At 47.4% G+C, this 19682-nt stretch overlaps 1 protein-coding gene across 2 annotated transcripts; it reads right to left on the bottom strand.

The window, feature by feature from the left end:
* Positions 1 to 2134: 2134 nt before the first annotated feature.
* Positions 2135 to 19382, bottom strand: DIO1 (iodothyronine deiodinase 1). 2 transcript variants are annotated; one of them, XM_067726214.1, is made up of 4 exons: positions 18440 to 19279; positions 10330 to 10473; positions 7167 to 7366; positions 2135 to 5365 (listed from the first exon to the last, which is right to left on the bottom strand). In XM_067726214.1, exons 1-4 carry the CDS (start codon positions 18774 to 18776, stop codon positions 5297 to 5299), a joined length of 750 nt encoding a protein of 249 aa, XP_067582315.1. In that variant the 5' UTR covers positions 18777 to 19279; the 3' UTR covers positions 2135 to 5296. The 2 variants fall into 2 exon arrangements, 1 of the variants encoding a protein (XP_067582315.1); XR_010940840.1 differs by lacking the exons at positions 2135 to 5365; positions 7167 to 7366 and adding an exon at positions 14254 to 14473 and having other exon boundaries at positions 10364 to 10473; positions 18440 to 19382.
* Positions 19383 to 19682: the final 300 nt, after the last annotated feature.

The following is a 19682-nucleotide window of genomic DNA, read 5'->3' as shown; positions in this document are numbered from 1 at the left end:
GAGAGGTATGCTCTCCAACTTGGAGGCAAGGGACCAGGCCTTTGTGCTCTCAAATCCATCAGTCATTGGCCATGGGCCACCCTCAGGGGAACATAACCTCTCAGGCATTGTAGCTCCTGTCACTTAGAGCAATTCTCAGGAGAAAAGACACTTGTGAACCATTAGCAGCCAACACTCACAGCAGCTGGCAGATGGATGCACTGATGTGGAAAAGGGATCTGGGCAGAACACTGACGGCATCTATAGTAACAATAGTTCTCAAAGTGTGGTCCCTGGAACAGCAACCTCCTCCTCATCGGAGAACTTGTTAGAAATGCAAATTCCCTAGCCCAACGCCAGATCTATTGAATCAGAAATTCTGGCGGGGGAAACCCATGAATCTGTTTTAACAATCCCTCCAGGTGATTTTGATGCATGTCAAAGTTTGAGAACCATTGTGCTATAGGGACCTATGACTAGAAACTATAAGACAAAAAGATGGGAGGGGGGCCCAGAAAAATAAGGCAGTTACAGGACACTCATTGCAACAGAAATTACACAAAGGACACATCAAGAATGGAGACCCAATAGTTATCTCTCAAAAAGTCAAAAAGAGGGATGTCCCTGGTGGTCCAGTGCAGGGGATGAGAGTTCAATCCCTGGTCGGGGAACTAAGATCCCACATGCTGCAGGGCAACTAAGCCCACGTGCTGCAACCACTGAACCCGCCCGCTCTGGAGCCCATTCGCCACAACTAGAGAGCCTATGTGCCACAACTACTGAGCCCGCATTCTCTAGAGCCCACGTGCCACAACTAGAGAGAAGCCTGCCTGCCGCAACAAACAGCCATGAGCCGCAACGAAAGATCCCACATGCTGCAACTAAGACCCAACACAGCCAAATAAATTAATTAAAAAAAAAAAGACAGAGAGCTCAAAGAGGTACGAAGATTTAAAGAAAAAGAAGACGCAGAAGATGAAAATTGAGCTGGCAGAGCTGAGAAAAGAAGTGGAAGAGAAAAATAAACTGTTTCAGAGGTGAAAGCCACATAAGAAGCAAAGGGATGATGATGATAATTGTAGCAGTCAGCATTGAGTTAGGAAAACTGAAATCAATCTAGATATTTAGTTAAAGCTGGGAAGGAAATAATGCAGGCAATTTGTTACAAAGTATTGAAAAGTCTGGGAAAACAAACAGAAGATGAGAATGTAACCCAGAGCTGAAGCCCATGGGCCACACTCACTGTTGATCAATGGAAGCACCATTACTGCCTCTGAACAGAAGCCACTCCACCACCATGGCTGGTGATCCTAAAGCAGCTACCATGCACAGTCTCCTGCAATCCCTGCAGCCAGAGATGGAGAAAATGACTTCTGCCTTCTGCCCACCTTCGATCTCCACCAGTGCTTTGCATTGGCAGAACCTAACCAGAATGCAGTGTTCAGGCTTCTACCTCCTGAAACCCAGAGGAGAGTGTGGAAGAGTAGGAAAGAGTGAAAACCAACAAGCCGTATCTGGAACAATAACAAACCCAACTTAAGAAGAATCAGGATCAGAGGAAAAATTTTGAGAAAAATCACAACATGGAATCGAAAAGAACAAAAATTTTAAAAGTTATGGAGAAGATAATAGTTATGGAAGAAAAAAGGATACAACATACCCATAATTATAGTCCGTGAGTAAGATAATAGAACAAAAGCAACAGAGAAGATGTTCAAGGCAACAAAAAATGTCCTTGAAATTTAAAAAAAAAAAAGAAATCTTAAGATCAAAAGAGGATATTGTATTTACCTTAGTCCTTTAGGTCTACTATAACAAAAATAACATAGACTGGGTGGCCTATAGATGACAGAAACATTTCCTATAGTTCTGACGGCTGGAAATCTGAGATCAGGGTGTCAGCAAGCTCAGGTGCGGGCCCTTTTACAGGGTTACAGACTTCTTGTATCCTCAGATGGTGGAAGAGGGCAAGCCAGCTCTAATCCCATTCATGAAGACTCCACCCTCATGACCTAATCACCTCCCAAAGGCCCCACCTCCTGACACTATCACACTGGGCTTTAAGATTTAGCATATGAATTCTGAGGGGACACAAACATTCAGACCACAGCAGTAAATTGTGACATAGAACAACCAACACTAGACTACGTCTTGGTGAAGTTACTGAACTTCAAATATGAAGAAAGAATCTGACAAGTTTCCAGGCAGAATAAAAGCAAGTAAGTGCCAGGGGAAATAAATGAGGCTGGCCTCAGACTTTTCCTCTCATGACAGCTAGACAACAGTGGAACAATGTCCACAGATCTCTGAGGTCGAGACTGAAACATAAGAATCTGAAACCCAGCCAGATATCCTTCAGGCTTAAGGACAACAGCTGGTCATTAGAAGCATGTAAGACTTCAGGGAATACAGGATCCACGAGCCCTTCTTCAAAAAACTGCATACTTGAGACTTTCAATGATGTAATCTATATGGCCAATTGGATATCCTGGAATCGAACATCTAACAATGCTGGATAAAATATTTTAATACACCTTTTGAAGTTAATGGCTGAACTTAGCAGAAATAAAGTTTTCTGTGGCCAGGAACCAGTTGAGAGCCTGACTCTGGGGAGTTGAACAAGCATTAAAGTCACTGGGCCACTCCGAGGGCATCTGCCAATTTCTGAGAGTCAGAGCCTGAGTTTCCTGGGCCTCCTGCCAGGCACATAAGGCAATGTCTTGCATCAGCTAGAATGGGGTATAGGCTCAGAGTCCCACATAAAGCCAGGTACCACAAAGGTCATCACCCTTAGAGAACAAGTGAACTAAAAACGTAAACCCTCCCACTGAAAGCAGACCGGCATGGTATTTTGAAGAAGATTCTTCAAATCAGTTGAAGTTCTGAATGCAAACTGTACTCAGAGTGGGACAAGACATTTTAACAAGCTTCTTTTACTTCCTCTGGATAACAAGATCATTCTTGTTATCCAGACCCAGAGAGGTCACCTTCAAATAGAAAAGCCCTTTCTTGATCATGAATTAGAACTGAATTCAAACCTCTTGCAGTCTCCTGGGCAGGTTGTTTTCCCACCTTTGCCCATGCTGTTTAGCCCACTTGAATGCTCTTCTCCCTTCCCATACTCTTCAGGCTCCCATCCCAGATTATAGAAGTCCTAGGGATTCTAGAAGGCCAAGCCCAGAGGCTCCCACCCCCACAAAGCTTTCCTAGACGCACCTAGCTCAGAAGGGCTGCTCTCTCCTCTGTGCTCTCTGAGCTTTAGTCTTCACTCTAACCCATCATAGTCCAGCTTGAATTATGGTTATTGCAGTGCATGTCCACCCCCATCCCCCCTGCCCTAGGAGGTTAAGCTACTGGAGGACCAAAGCTGGACTTTGTCATCTTTGCATCATCACTCAGCACCCAGAAAAGAATCAGTGCTCAATTAATGTCTGAAGCATTACATTGAAGAGAATTGAATTGGAATGTTTGGGATCTATTTTAGCTTTCTGAAAACTCCTCAGTTCCAGCTACTATTTGTTTAAAACCGGGATATTTCTATGCACTTATAGACGTGAATTGAAGGGGGCCCAAGGAGGCAGTTGTGGAACAATAATGATGGTAACCATAAGAGCCAACACTTCGATGGCATTTTCTCCAAGTCAGGCACAGTTCTGAGTGCTTTATTTATGAGTCCTCTGTGGGGTAGGCCCTATTGATACCCTGTTTTGTAATAGTTCAAGATACAAAAGCAGCTTAACCAAAGTCACACAGCCAGCAGGGAGCACAGCTAGGACTCTGGTTTGAAGTTAGAGATGGGGTTTGAATCTCAGCTTGTTACTTACTGGTTCTGAGACCTTCCACAAGTTACTTAACTCTGAGCCTTGGTTTCCTCATCTCTAAAACGGGGCTAATAATCTCCTCTTTGCAATATACAGAGATATTAAATAAGACTACGTATCTGAAAGTGCCTGTGCCTGATAGATGATTAACAACTATTTTTTAAAAAGTAAAATAACGACATTAATAATAACATGTGGCAACTAAGGCAGAGCCAAGGAGAATGTGTTTTCATGTTAGAAAAAATGCTTCCCAAGTCCATTCTGTTATGTCATGTGAACCTAATATGACTCCCACATGGATGTTCTCCGGCAAGGAGCTCACAAGACAAAACCATGTTAGACAGGTAACACATAGAGACTGAGTGTTCTTCCCTCCAAAGGAGGGCCTTCCAACATATGTTATTTTTTCTAATCAGATTACATTGGTCTATAATAAAAGCTAGAACAAGCTGACACACATTAGAAAAGACAGTGTAAATATCGCACTGAAGCCATCTGAACTAGCCTGATATTTTTTAATGATTCTGTATTAGCTTGCTGCATCTTAAAACATTTTCTTTCAAATCAAGTCACAGCTGTGTGTACTTTAGGCTGTGGCCATCATAAACAAATATGAAAAGAGGCAGAGTTAAAACAGATCAATACCAATGGTTATTCATTAGTCTGATGTAATCTAACACAAATGACCATTAGGAGACTTGTGAAGAAATCAGAGAAGCAGAATTTCAGATATGAGCTTCTGCATAACTGAATGACAGCTCTGTATTGCCTGTGGTCTAGTTTGGTCAAGGTTATAATGTTTTTAGGAAGCCAGTCCTCCCCACAAGTGGCTCTTGGTAAGTGAAGATAGTAGAAGATTCCCGGGTATGGAGAGCCAGACTTCTATGAAATATATTCAAAGATGGTAAAGTGAGTACCCGCCTCTTCTACAGTAGAATTGAAGACATATTACCAGGGAAACTCACCTCTCATCACCCCCACCACTTTCTGGTTTAAATCTTTTGGCAAGGGAAGCGTTCCCATTTGTACTCTCTGCTCCCATTCCTACTCCTTTCTCTTTAAATTCCTCATCTCTCTCTAAACACCTGGAGTTATCCCCATGCTTAGTTCTAAAAACCAATCTAGTTATTAAATTATCAATTCCATAAATGGCAAATTTGGTAAAATGAAGTTACTTCATTTAAGGAATGCCATAGTGGAGTGGCTGGATGTTCAGAAGGAAGCCCAGGGAGTGCGCCTGCTCTCACGCTGAGACGTTGTGCAATGAACAAGGTCTCCACGGTGGGGGCAGTGTGGAGTTGTACCTTCTTTAACACTCAGCTCACTTGCAGCTTCATTTTCTCATTGTAACAGTTGTTTGCTTGGATAAGAAAAATCTGGGCTAGTGATTCTGCTGGGGACACAGGTCAAGAGGTAAATGTCAGCTGGGATGGGGGGCAAGCCAAGCCTTGAGAAGACCTCTTGTTGAGCACCTAGAACTGGGGGATCTGTCCAGATTAACTGTGGAGCTTTTCCAGAACAGCACGAACTTCTTCTGGACAGTAGTTCCAAGGGCCAGGTTTACCCTGCAAGAAAAATGAGTCAGCATTTCCAGATTTCCACCTTGCAGGAATATGTAGGTCTGGAGCTTAACTGAGAAATCTGGGCTGGTGATATACATGTGGGAGTCATCAGGATGGTATAGTCAAGGCAGGCACCCATGAGGTGGTTGAGATCACCCGTGTGGAGTGGCACCAACACTTAATGGGAAGACTGGACAGAGAAGCAGGAGGAAAACCAGAGCAGGTAAAGTGAATAGTTTTAAAAGGAGAAAAGGGGTCTATACAAATAAGCTCCTCTTCCACAGTCAGACCTTCAGACCAGCCTTATCTACTTCTCCACCTCTCATCAAGTTCTGCCCACTCTGCATCAAACTACCTCTGCCTCTCCAGTCCCACAGCCCCAGTTCAGCCCTCTTCATCTTCTGTTTGGGCAGCTGCCACACCTCCCCCCACCCCCAGTCCTCAGCCCCTGCTCTCTCCAGTCCATTCTTCACCCAATAGGCCATGATCTTTCTAAAGTACCGATCTGATTGTGCCTCTCCCCTGCTCAAAACTCTTCAGTGGCTCTCTTTTGCCCTAAGATGTAGGCCAAACTCCTTGGTCCAGAATGAACCCTTTGTAACAGAAGTGTCCCTGATTCTCCATTCACACCCTTCCCTAATGTGTCTCAGTGCCTCTCCCCACCCTCTCCCCTATATTTGCAATGGTTTTCACTCACCATGTTCACGTGGCTGGCTTCAGTTGTCACCTCCTCTGAAAGGCCTACCTTTCCCCGACATTCAGAAAATTTATAGTCTGAGAGCTAAATCTGTCCTGATGTCTCACACCCTTTCATTTACATATTGTCTGTGCTGGTTTTGTGCTATAACAGCAGAACTGAACCATGTCGACAGGGATTATTTGGCCCACAAAGTTGAAAATATTTACTATCTGACCCTTTACAGAAAAGCTTTGCTGATCCCTGTTCTGGAGTCTCACAGCACTCGGGCCAAGTTAACGTTCTATTTGTGTCTTCCTTATCACCTCAACTGTGAGCACCTTGAAGTAAGATGTGGGCCATTTTAAATTTGTGTTTGTGTTTACAGCGCTTTCCAGGGTAGGGACTCGGTACCTAGCTTGCCTCAATCGTGCCACTTTACTACCATGTCACAGGAGAGAGGAAAGGAAGAAGGACCTGAATCCTCATGCTGTGACCCTTAGCACCCTGAGGATTCATCTGCAGGTTGTTGCTTGTTTCACCCGTGTGAGTAGGGCCTGTCCGACCACGTGAACATGGTGAGTGAAAACAGTTGCACTGCGGCATGATCGCGAAGGGTGTGAATGGAGAATCGGGGGCACTTCCATTACAAAGGGCAGAGGAGCATCCACGTGACTGGGCTGCATGTGCTTGCCAAGGCTTGAATCCCTTCAGCAGCTATAAAACTTAATTTCCATCCTCTCAGGGGAGGCTACCAGTGCCCACAGGGTTGGAGGCTATGCTTACTCCCCTCACCCTCGCCAGGCTGGAAGCACTGAAGGGTGGTGACACAATCACCAGAAAAGAAGCCTGGACGTAATGCCTGTCTCGAATTCCTGCTTCAGCATTTCCAGCTCCTAACTGCAGAGTTGGTTCTCTTCTGGCCTCTACACCCCCTTCCACGTTCAGACCTGTCTCAGGGATTAGCAGCTTCAAACCCTGCCACTCCTATCCCATCCCAGAGGATTTGGAATTGAAATCAGAGCCTGTGCAGTGTGGCCTTGGGCAAGGCAGTTTCCTTCTCTGAGCGTTGATACAAAGTCCTGTCTTTGTCCTCGCCCTCCCTGGCGCCCTGCCCCCGGTCACCACCTTGTACAGGATCCTGCCGTCCTGGAGCACGTACAGCCTCTCAGGCAGCGCTGCGTAGAGCTGACTGCTCTGGTTCTTCATTGTGTCCACCACCACGGGGCACTGGGGGCTCCTGTCCAGCAGCAGGCGGGCTGCCCGCAGGCGGTCCTGGAGATGCTGGTGATTCTTGATGTCCACGTTGTTCTTAAAAGCCCAGCCATCTGTAAGAGAAAGGCCGGACAGCAGCCCCACAGGCATGGCACCTACTTCCTGCCGGCCAAATACACCCCCGCCACACACACTTTTAACTGAGGGTTGCAGATGGAGGACTTCTCCACTTTGGCACTATTGACAACTTGGGCTAGATAATTCTTTGATACGGGGGCTGTCCTGGGTGTTGTAAGGCACTGAGCATCATCTCTGGCCTCTACTCACTAGATGTCAGTAGCGTCCCCCTGCCTTCAATTCGTGACAACCAAAAATGTCTCATACATTATCAAATATCCCCTGCGGGACAAATATAACCCTCAGTTGAGAACCACTGCTGTAACACCATCTCCTCCAGGAAGCCTTCCCTGACACACCCAGCTGTGTGATATTGGGCGAGCTCTTTAAATTCTCAGTTTTCCCATCTGTTAAATGGGATTAACAGAACCTACGTTGCAGGTGGCTGTGAGGCTTACATGAGAGAACATTGCAGAATTCCCAGTACTCTGCCTGGTTCATAGTAGATGCTTGAAAGATATTGGTTTGTTTTGCCTCACTGCCCCCAAATAGCAGACGGGTGGGAAAGAAGCTGGTTTTTTTTTTTTTTTTTTTTTGCAGTTTTCATTCTATACTGCAGGTATTCTACTACTTTGCTCTGGAGATGCCCCACCCCCACCCCCAAACCAAACCCATTTAAGCTGCTTCACTTTAAATGGAAGGGGATTTTCAATTGGCCTCATTTGCGAGGTGCCCATCTGCCTACTTAAAGAGAGGGTACTCATTAGCTAATGGGCCCACAGGTTGAAAACATAACCATAAACTGCTACTGGCCTTGCCCTTCTACTTGGGTAGAAGGTTCTTTCAGAAGCCACGTGGCTTGCATTTATACTAATAGTTGCCTCCCAGGGTAATATAAGTTGCTGAAGTCCATCAGCAGAACTGGCCCCACCTGCTCCATGCTTCTGAGTCCTCTCTGCTTAGTACCTTTCCCCTAGGAAACCCAGCTTTCAGGAGAAATTTCTCAGTGGCTTGAGGTGGACAGCCCTGGGTCCAGGAAAGGGTTAAACCTGCTAGTCTGATTCCAGGAGAATGGGGGAGGAGACAGGTATCAGGACCAGAAACAATTTCTGGGAGGATCCAACCCCTTTTGTTGCAATGTGTACTTTTAGAGATCAAAGCGGGATCCTCTACCACCTTATTACTCCAAGTGTGGTCCCTGCGCTAGCAGCCTCAGCACCACCTGGGGAGCTGTGTAAAAATGCCAAGTCTCAGGCCCCTCCGCAGCCCCACCGGGCCAGAATCTGCATCTTTATAAGATCACCAGGTGACTTAAGTGCACTTTAAAGACTGAGCAGCGCTGACCCCACAGGTAAATCAGCTTCAGCAGCGCTTTGGCCATCAGCTATGAGAACATCAAGGCATTGCCTCTTCTCAACGGTGGAGACCACAGACACCTGTAGGTGCCCAGGTTCTCTTTCTTTACTTGACGGCAGCTGCTCTCCCAAAGCGTATTTAACAAAGAGGCACATTGTGCTTGCCTTTGCTCTCCTGATACCTATGCTGTTTGTTTTGAATTTTATTTTGGAAACGTTCAAATATACATAAAAGTAGAGAGAACAGTTTAATGAATCTCCATGTACCTGTTACCCTATGCTAATATTTTAAGTTGCCCCAAAGCCTTACATGAGGATAGAAATGGGCTGCTAAATGAACACAGTGTTAGGGTGAAAGCAGTTCTCCAACCTCTGGGTGCATAGGAATTAATATGCAGTGGGCCTAGGGTGGGGCCCTGAAATATGCATTTTCAACAAGCAACCCAGTTGGATCAGACATGAGGGATCTAAGGACCACGCTGGGGAAAGGGCTGCTGGACCAGCTTTGCTGAAAACTAATCAATAGCAATCTCTACACTTACAACACGTGGATAAGCCAGCAAGGCTAATACTGGCCTAAATGCTCACTTATTCACCCAACTATTACTGAGCACTGACTCTGTGACATGTACTGTGCCAGGTGCTGGGTGGCAGATGATCAAAACAGCCTCTCATCTTGTGGGGAGATGGGTGAGTAAATGACTCGACCCCCTCAGCCACATGAGCCTTCTTGCCTTCTCCAATCTCTGGGTTTGAGACTTGGGCCAAACTCATGTGTTCAGTCCCCATGAAAATCAGGGAGACAGGGATGTGTCTGACCATCTTATAAAGTTCAAGGGGCTTAGACCAAGCTGTAGAAGTTTCAGGAAGGGACATGTCTGCCCATCGTAAGGAAGGACTTTCTCACAAACAGAGCTGTGCAGCAAAGGAACAAGATTTCCCATGAGGTAATGAAGATGAGTCATCACCTATGAGGGGCTGAAGAAAGGATCCCAGCCCCAGGTAGAAGCTGGCCCAGAGCAGTGGTCCTCAAAGTGTGGTCCCCAGTCCGCAGCTTCAGTGTCACCCGGAGCTGGTTAGAAATGGAAATTCCCAGGCCCCACCCCAGATCTAACTCAGACTCTGGGGTGGGGTCCGGAAGTCTGCTTTAACAAGCCCTCCAGGCGCTTCTGGTGCTCGCTGACGCTTGGGAACCACTGTCTGAGATGAACCACAAAGGCCCTTTGAGCTTGGAGAGGCTTGGAATGGATTTCACAGGTTGCTATAGAGCCGCCATTTCACTTGTGACATTTCAGGTCTAAATTCCTTGTGACTGTGCTCATATTAGCTCCTCTCCCTTGGTTTCCCTATTTATCCATTCAGAATGTTAGATGCTCTCCCAGCTAGACCTGTCGCTCCAGGTTTTCTGCTCTGTGTGCCTAGTTGAGAGCACAGACTGTGGAGTTAGCGAGTGGTGGGTAAACCTAGCAGGGACTGGGAGATGGTAGGTCCTCAACAAATAGCGGCTCTTTCTCTCTCTCCTCCTCTTCTCCCTACCCCCAACCTTGAGCAAAGGGGGGAGAGAGAGAGGGAAGAGGTGGAGGCAGGCAATCTTTCTTTTTTACCTGATGCGTGTGCTTCTTCAATGTAAATGATGAGAAAATCTGCTATGGAACTAAAATCTTCAATAAGTCTCTTGAATTGGTCAAACTTGAAAATAAATGAAGGTCAGGTGCAACTTCCAAAATTCAGCACCAGTGGCCTGTTGCCTGAAACAAATAGAATCACGATCACCCAATAATCGACACACAGCATTTCTTTTGCAAGCACCATCTTCACTCCCGCTTTCATTCTATTACCTTTATTTCCCCTCTAAGATGGAGCCAGGGCACAGTGCGGGATGGAAGCCTGGAGCGCGTGATTTAGCAGAGGCTGGAGCCAGTTTACTCCACTCCAAAATGAGGGGATTCTATCAGGTGGTCTCAGCAGACCACCTGCGCTCACTGGGTGGTAATTAAAATAAGGACAAGGAGAGTCCCTTTCATGCGGTTTAGAAGGCAGGCACACATCTATTCTCTCATTGATGTAATCAGTATACTACAAGGTGGGTGATTTTTTTCCCCTGGTTTATAGCCTGGCTCCATGTCACACAGCAGGTCAATGATGGAATTAACATTGTGGCTTCTAGATTCTCAATTTGGTGCTCTTTCCATTCAAAGCACCTCAGTTTCCTCACCCACAAATGGACATAATACTTACCTTACAGGATTGTTCTGCATCTTTATAAGATCACCAGGTGACTTAAGTGCACTTTAAAGACTGAGCAGCGCTGACCCCACAGGTAAATCAGCTTACCTTATAGGATTGTTCTAAGGATTAAATAAGTTAAAACAGAAAAGGGCTTAAAATGGTGCCTGCCCATAGTAGGTGCTCAATAAATGTAAGCTCTTATGTTCTTAGCTCTCATCTCCTCCCTGTGAAGTGGGGAGCCATGGAGGAGACTCCACAAAGGGGAGTGAAGCGTGGGGACTGGCCACATAATGGGCTGGGCCAGGGCAAAATGAAAATGCAGAGTCCCTTGTTCAAAAAGTGGGAGAAAGTGCCGTTAAATGCATTAAAATATAAAGTTTTATTGTGCAGTATCTCTCTTGCCCTGGCATGCTGCTTTTCAGTTGCTGTTTAATGTCATGCTCCCCTGGACACAGGGATATTCATAGGGCGAATGCAGACTCTCACAGTCACCCAGGAGCCCCCAAACTCTGTGCACGTGTGTATGTGTGCTTGTGGCTGCTGGCTACCAGCTTTCCTTTCCCTCCAGCCACCAGACCAATACACCATGCCCCAGCCAGGAGCACAGAAACTGAGCCAGACATATCATTTTCCTACCTGCCATCACCCCAACCCACAGACTATTGCAACCTCCATGCAGGGACATGCTAGGTACCTTGATGAGGGGAGAGGGGGCAAAAAGCTTCTCCCGCCAAGTCACCCCCAGTCACTTGCCAAGTTGCTTCATGGCGCTGTCAGCCCAGGCTAGGGATGACCACCTCCACGCCCTAGTATGAGATGCGGTGGGATGCCCACACCTGACCCTAACCTTTCCCATACCTTGGTCCAGGCCCCCTCTGGGGCCAGAAGGTGGTAGCAGTCACTGGGTGGGAGCAGGAATGAGGCTGGATAGGCTGGGGCACTGGGAGCGGAGGAGTGGGCCTTAGAGAACGTGTTGGGGGCAGGGAGGCTGTGGGAAGCAGGAGCCTGTGTGAGCCAAGGCTCCAAGTGTCCAGGGCATGTTCCATTGTGGAAAAGTCTTCTCTTACAAAATGCAAATTAAAGATAAAGCTATTGGACTTCCCTGGTGGCGCAGTGGTTAAGAATCTGCCTTCCAATGCAGGGGACACGGGTTTGAGCCCTGGTCCGGGAAGATCCCACATGCCACGGAGCAACTAAGCCCGTGCGCCACAACTATTGAGCCTGTGCTCTAAAGCTCGTGAGCCACAACTACTGAGCCTGCATGCCGCAACAAGAGAAGCCACTGCAATGAGAAGCCTGTGCACCGCAACAAAGAGTAGCCCCCGCTCGCTGCAACTAGAGAAAGCCAGCACGCAGCAACAAAGACCCAACACAGCCAAAAATAAAGAATAAAAAAATAATAAATAAATACATTAAAAAAAAAGATAAAGCTATTAAGAATTTCAAGACAGCTACTGCAGAGCATTCAGCCCAAGCTCAGGGCCCTTCTGAACATGGCACCCTGTATGATTCATTAGTCCCGCGCCCATGAAGTCAGCCCTGGTGGGAGTCTTCTGTAACTCCCCCAGTCTAGACTGGGGGTAACTCTAGGGAGCTGCTAGCACCCTGTGGCTACTTATGACCAAAGCTGACATCGCTGAACCCTTACCGTGCACCTATTAGAGCATGGCAGGTCCCGCAGTGTGACATGGCCGGTTTGTGTCTGTATCCCCCAGGCTACTCATTGCACCTGAGGGTAGGGCCTGTCCCTCATTCTTCTTCATGTCCCCAACATCAAGCACACTCTCATTCCATTACAAGCATTTACTCAGCGCTCATAATGCGCAAGGTTCTCTGCCGCACACTGGGGGTTCAGCAGAGAGCGAGAGCAGCAGGTCTCTGCCTGCATGCAGTTGGGGTTCTGTTTAATGGGGAGACAGGCAGGAAGCAAGCAAAAGCATCAATGAAGTAATTTCAAGTTGTGATAAGTGACACAAAAGAGACTCTAAAGGAGTGACCTCCTTGAAGACAGGTGGGTCAGGGGAGGCCTCTGAGGAGATGCCATGTATCCTGAGAAACAGGAAAGAGCCAGCTACATATGGGCAAAGGCAGGAGAAGAGCATTCCAGGCAAAGGGGCTCCATGTCCAAAGGCCCAAAGAAGAACAGAGCTTGGTGTGTTCAAGGACCTGCAAGGCCACTGTGACTGGAACCAGGCCAGGGGCAATGAGAGACGTGACTGGAGAGGTAGGTATGGGCCAAAGCAGGCAAGCTCTCCTATGCCTTGTATAGCAGCTGGATTTTCTTCCAGGTACAAGGGGACATCATGGAGATAAAGTAAGGATGCTGGATATTTGTTGCAATTTTGGCTGCTCAGTCTCTAGCCCTCCTTCCTCCTTGGAATTTATATTTTGTGCACTATTAATGGAGGGAGCGCGCCCAGCCTTGCTCTGTAGAAGGCAGGGGGGCCAGGTCCATTCTCGCTCCCAGCAGCCAGGGCACAGGCAGTGACCCAGGCTGATTGGACTCTCTCACATAGCTCTTTGATTCTGGAGTTACTGAGATGGTAGAATTCTTCCACGGCCCAGTGGTAGCGCCCCGTCAGGGATGGTGGAGTCCTATAGTGGTGACGAATTCCCATGGCAATCACAGTGACAGCAGCTTCCAGGCCCAACTGTTGATGCTAAAAGATGGTCCAGGCCCAGTGCTCCAGCTGTGGTTGATTCTGGGGAGCCTGCAGCATCTTTCAAATACACTTTGTACATGTGTAAATGTGTATGACTAAGAAAATCAGAGTGAGTTTCTGTTGCTTGCAAGGCAGAACTCTGACTGCTACAGTAGGCTGTGAGGTGAAAAGTGGGCAGCTTACGCTTGAAGATCACTCTGGTTGCTCAGTGGCAAAAGGACTGAGGGTGAGAATGGAGGCAGTTAGGGGGGGTTGGTGGAATCCACATGAGAAATAATGGGAGTCTGGGCTAGTCTGTGTGCAGTGGGGAAGGGGAAAAGGTAGAACTGACAGGACTTGTTGATGGATGGGGAGTAGAGGGCATCTTAACTCACTTGTGGTTTATTGGGTTAGTTATTCCCTCACCTCATTCTGCAAAGGATTTGAAGCAGCTTATACATATAATAAATAAAATTATTTATTTATACATATGATAATAAAATATCAAATAAAATGTAAAAAAACCATGGCACTCTGAGAGGCACAGAACAGGTCTCACGCATTCATTATAACTGAGCTAGTATTTGACTCCGAGTTTCCATGTGGCCAAGGAAAAGGAGAAACATGATTACTTATATATTCCTCATTTTTCAGTACCTGAGGAGGAAGTAGGCCAGTTTCTCTGGAGATACAAAGCTCTCCTCGTCCTTGTCTCACAGATTTCCTCATAGGAGGCCCTAGGAGGCATTGAGAGGGCCTCCATTGGTCGCATCCTCACCCATGTGCAGGGTTTGCCCAGGTCACAGCAGGAGAGGCTCAGAGGCCAGTCATGGCCAAGTGGCCGGCCACTGGCCTCCAGTGACCCCAGGGAGTCACCCTTCAGATAAGAACAGAGGAGATTTAAGGTCAGGACCTGTGCAAAACGTGAGCTGTCTGGAATTTTGTTCTCAATTGGATAAAAAAAATGCACCATCCACTGGTTAGGACACTGGAAGAAGCAGAGCCATTTGTTTAATTATTTATAGTGTGTCTGGGTGCAATGGCCAGTAGTGAGGGCAAAGTTTAAACTTAGTTCCCTGCTTTCCTGCTAGCAGAGAGAGGAAGGATGGGCGCAAGTGGGTGGCTGTACCGGGGGCTGGCAGCCTGCCCATGTCCACAGGCTGCAGTGCAGAGGACACCAGTTCAAGAACATCAGGCAAGACTGGCAAGTCCAGTTTGTTTGCATAAGTGGGAAAACGGCTCTGTGGTGGCACTAGACTCGAACCCACCATTGGTTAGCTTACTGGTTGACCCCCAAACCAGTAAATCAACTCTCTACGCCAGGCTCTCTCAGCAGAGAAAGCTAGTTTATAGTTGACCCCTCATAAGTATACCTGGAGAGATTCTAGAAGATTTTAAACGGGGGCTGAAATAAATCCTGTTTCAGATTAGCTGCTAGGTTCCAAGAAAAGAAATCATCCGGACTTGCCTTCTACCCCAACGTGCCACTTAATGTTTTGCGGTACATGTGTGTCTGAGAGTGTGTGTATGTCTTGTGTGTGCACATACATGCAGAGGATAAGAGGTGGCTGGGAATTTCTCTGAGCCTCTGCTGTTTTATCCAACAACAGAATGTGCACTAGCTGAGAGTCCTAAGGCTCAAGTCTGGTTCTCACTCTACAGGAACTCTCTGTGTGACTCTGAGCAAGTCTTTTACCTTCCTGGGCCTTTGCATCTGAAAAATGTAAAGGTTGCTTTAGATTATCTGTAAAGAGTTTTCCAGACTTTCCAGTTTGTGGCTCTCAAATGAGTTCATATTTATACCTAAAGCATACAACAGAGCTTTTTAGTGAACTGGTGGGTTTCCAAAACACATACAGGATGTCTTTCTAATAAGCAGAACTGATCATGTTAACTTCCTGCTTGAAAATCTTTCTAGAACTCACCAATACAGGATAAAGGATACCCTCTTTGCTAAGACGCATGAGGCCCCACAGCTCTGATCCCTGATGATGTCTCCAGCCTCATTCTTCACCCCTTCATACCTCCCACACCCCACTTCTGCCAAACTGACTGAAGCCCCTCCACATATCAGACCTCTGCTGCTCCTCCCCTCTGCGTGGCTCTGGTCACCACTCTCCTCTTCCTCACCCACCTCAAGGCTTCGGTCCCTAGACCATCAGCTCACCATCCTCTTCTCCAGGAAAACTTCCCCTGGCCACCTTCCTACCCCACCTGACTCCTCCCAGAACTGCTGGGTCCCCTCTCCCACTCCATCATCTCCCTCTGTGAGTCATGAGATCTTCCAGTTGTGTTGATTTCTGTGTTGTCAGTATCTATTATTTCAGGGGACTCTGGGCCAATGTGCTGAAAGCCAACTCTATTTTATAAATAGAGTTTTCTTTTGTCTCTCAGACTCCTTCTCTCTCCATCTTCAGTTTCAGGTGTAGCAGCAGGGAGCAGAGACAAATAGAACAGTCTTTAAAACGTACACTGGAAAAAAAAAAACGTACACTGGCTCACTGGAAGGTAAACAGTTAAAATAAGCAAGTCAATGCTGTGAATTGGCCGTGAGGCAAGTTGGCTTTCATGGAACCGATCACTAGACCGTCAAAAGTCAGCAAATTGGCCTGGTTCTATCACAGTGCTTGGCACGAGGTAGATGCACAGTAAAGATTAGCTATTACTCTCATTGCTCTTATTATCAGTGGTCACTTAGTGAATTTTTATTGAATAAATAGAGGTCATTTCAGCACAATGGTTTAAAGTCATCAGCAAAAAACTCTTCCCCTTCCGTCTGATTGCAACACTCTTTTCAAGCTATAAAAATCTTACTCATTCTTCAAGGCCTAACTCCAAAGCCACTTCCTCCAGGAAATCTTCCAAGCCCTGCAGGCAAAGTTCATACCTTTGTCTGCCCGCCTCACGGAACTGTACGGATTTGTTTATTACATCTGTCTGTTCCGTGGAACCATACATTCCTCAAGCAAAACAGCAAGCTCTTTCCTAGCTCTGGCTAGGAAATTCAGAGAAATTCCCAGCCACCTCTTATCCTCTGCATGTATGTGCACACACAAGACATACACACACTCTGGCATCTAGCTGAGGGTCTGGCTCCTAGGGAATGCTCACAAATGTCTGTTGAGGTGTATTGAAAAAACAGGGTGAAGAAGCCCTGAATCTGGGTCTGACTTGGTCTCTCACTGGCCCTGTAACCTTTGCTCTCAGTTTCCTCCATTTCCGTTTTAAAATGAAAACATTGGATCAGGTCAGCCTTTCCCAGAGGTGGTTCTTTGGAACCAATATGATGATGATAAGATTTTCCTCTGGTGGAGAGTGGGGAGTTGTATGTGTATGTTAGGAAAATCAGTCAGTGCTGTGTTAAAGTTTTTTCAAGTTTGGTTTGTTTTTAAGCTTCAGGGTGTCTTGGAGCCTTTTATATGTTCATGTGCACGATGAACTTCCAGGAGGAGAGTATAGTATGCAGTGTTTCCCAAACTATTTTGACCAGGGAACTCTATGTAGTAAAGCACATGTGTGGGATTTGGGTTCCAAAACACATGCTTTGAAAATCACTAGATTAGCCAGCTGCCTCAGGGGCCTTCTCTACTCTGCTGTGTCTATACCCTGAGAATTCAGAGATGAATCAGACACAGCCCTGTCCCAAGCCTCCCCACTGGGCGGAAGGATGACACTTGAGCTTCAGTAGCCGGGTGCTGGGTAGGAAGGATCAATGTCCAGGAGAGGTGCAGGCAGAGATCCATGAGTTCAGAAGGGAGGGAGAGCAGGCCTCAGTGAAGGGATCTGAGCTGGCTTCACAGGGAGAGGCACGAGAGCAGGACCCTGACGATGAGGAATGTTGGTGACAGAGGGGAAGGGCCAACACACCAGCAAAGGCAAAGAGAAGGGAAAGCACAAGGCATGTAAAGAACCAGCAGTTCATCTGGAGGCAGTGGGCCTGAGGGGAAGCCTGCAGGTGAAGTTGGGAAGAAAAGCTGGAGTCAGATCAGGAAGGACCTTCAGCACAAGGCTGAGCCTGGGTTTCATCCCAAATGCAGATGGGGGCTGCTGAAGGTTGGTGAGCTGGGGCACCAGTCATCCAGGAATGTGCTTGTGGAAGGGGAATCTGGCAGCCATCCACAAGTTCGGTGGGAAGAGATGGCAAGACGGGGAGGAGGAAGGACAAAAAGGGAAAACTGACCAGAGAGGCCTTTAAGAACCCAAATAGAGCTGGTTTGCCTGGAAGAGAGAGAGAGAGAGAGAGAGAGAGAGAGAGAGAGAGAGAGAGAATCTTCAACAGATATTTACTGAGCAACTACCATGAGCCAGCAGCAGCCAGGGGGACCCAATAGCGAGTTAGAGGCATGACCTCCACCTGCACAGAGCTTGCAGGGTAGTGAAGGAGGCAGACATTAATCAAATACCCACACATAATTACAAACCACAATGGGTGTGATAAAGAAAAGTTTAGGATGTTAAGCATAGAAGAGGGAGTAGGCCAGGGGACCGGGGGTTGGCTTGTCTCAGGAAGTGTCACTGGGCAAGAGTGGACCAGGTGTGGGGTGGGGGGTAGGGTGGGGTGGCAGTGAAGAGCATCCCAGGCAGAGTGACTGTGCAGTAAGAGAGGTGCTGAAGGAGCTGACAGCCAGTGTGGATGGTTTGCGGTTTGATTGCCTGGAAAGGGGACGATGCCACTTAGAAGAACAGAACCCAGGAGAGGTGCTAGTTTCAGGAAGTGGGAAGAGGACAGGAAGCCAAAAAAGAAGCAGCTGGATTAGTAGCGTTCAGGCTTTCCAACCCACCTGCCCACCCCCATCAAGCACCCCCATCCAAGCACCTCTCAAGCTTGGACCAGCCTCCTGACCTTGCATGAAGTCCCAGATGTTGCACCTCTGTCCTGACAGGCGGACCACGGGGCAGTTTGGGGCTCGACCCCCTTGCTCCGTCATGTCCTCCAGTCGCTGCCAACGGACCTTCAGGATGAACCAGAAATACTGGGCACTGAAGAAAGTGGGTATCCAGTTTTCATAGGAGAAGTGGGGATTCTTGGCCATGCCAGTCTTCTCACTCATGGCCAGGATGTTCTGCTTGACCCTCCTGGGAAACAGTGTCAGAAGCACTTTGCCCATGGCCACGTGCAGGCCCACCTGAAAGAGCACCCAGAGCCTCTTCAGCCACAGCCCTGGCAGGGGCAGCCCCATTGTGGCAGAGCCAGAGCTGGCTCTGAGGCTGGTGGGCAGAGCAGAAACCGCCGGGCCACAAGGGGTGGAGCTGAACAAAGGTGCAGGGTAGCAGCAGCCAACCCGGATGTGAAGAAGGTGCCAGGACAGAAGGTGTTTGCCTTCCTGTCAGTGGAATGGAAAATTCCAAGCCAGGTGCTAAAGGTCTGTTCTAATGATCATTTCTGATTCTTTGCCTTAGCCTTTGAGAGATACTTGGACCGGGAAACTTCAGATCTTAAATTCTCCCTCTGATAAAGTTTAAAAACAAACACTTTAAAAGGTCACACTTAGAGGGACTCTGTGTTTCTTTAGAAAGGCTCTGCTATAAGTAAGTTCTAATGTTAAGTAGTCTTTTAATAACGTCAATTGTTCTTTCCTACTGAAGGATGCTTTTCCCACTCACAGCTTCTAGCTGGTGGTTGAGAGTTTCTGGAGGCATAACCCTTCCCAGAGGATCTGGGTCTGGAAGCTCTCCAGGTAGACAGAACTGGGAAATCTGGAACTGCGCCTCCACTTAGCACTGGGGGTAGAGTAATAAATACAACACTCTGCTCTCGGCAGGGTGCAGTGTAGAGCAGGGAAGGGTCAAGTAAACAGAAAATTACCATTTAGTGTGTTAAGTACGGAGAGGGAGTTGAGTGGGGGCTATGGGAGCATGGAGAAGGGGCAGTTTATTCTGTTTAGAGAGGTCAAGAGGAATTCCCCAAGGAAGTGATGTCTATGCTGAAACCAGAAAGACAGAAGAGCAAGCAGTAAACCAGGCAAGTGGGGTCAGTGGTCCTGGTGGAAGGAGCCACACGTCCAAAGAACTACAAGCTAGAGAGAGCCTGGCTCATTGGAGAAACTGAGAGAAGAATCACAGAAGCTCAGAGAGGGAAAGTGTCT

The sequence above is a fragment of the Pseudorca crassidens genome, chromosome 2 (assembly GCF_039906515.1).
Source record: "Pseudorca crassidens isolate mPseCra1 chromosome 2, mPseCra1.hap1, whole genome shotgun sequence".
Classification (NCBI taxonomy): Eukaryota; Metazoa; Chordata; class Mammalia; order Artiodactyla; family Delphinidae; genus Pseudorca; species Pseudorca crassidens.
Note: the sequence above shows the minus strand (reverse complement) of the source record. Positions and strands in the feature narration are given on the sequence as shown.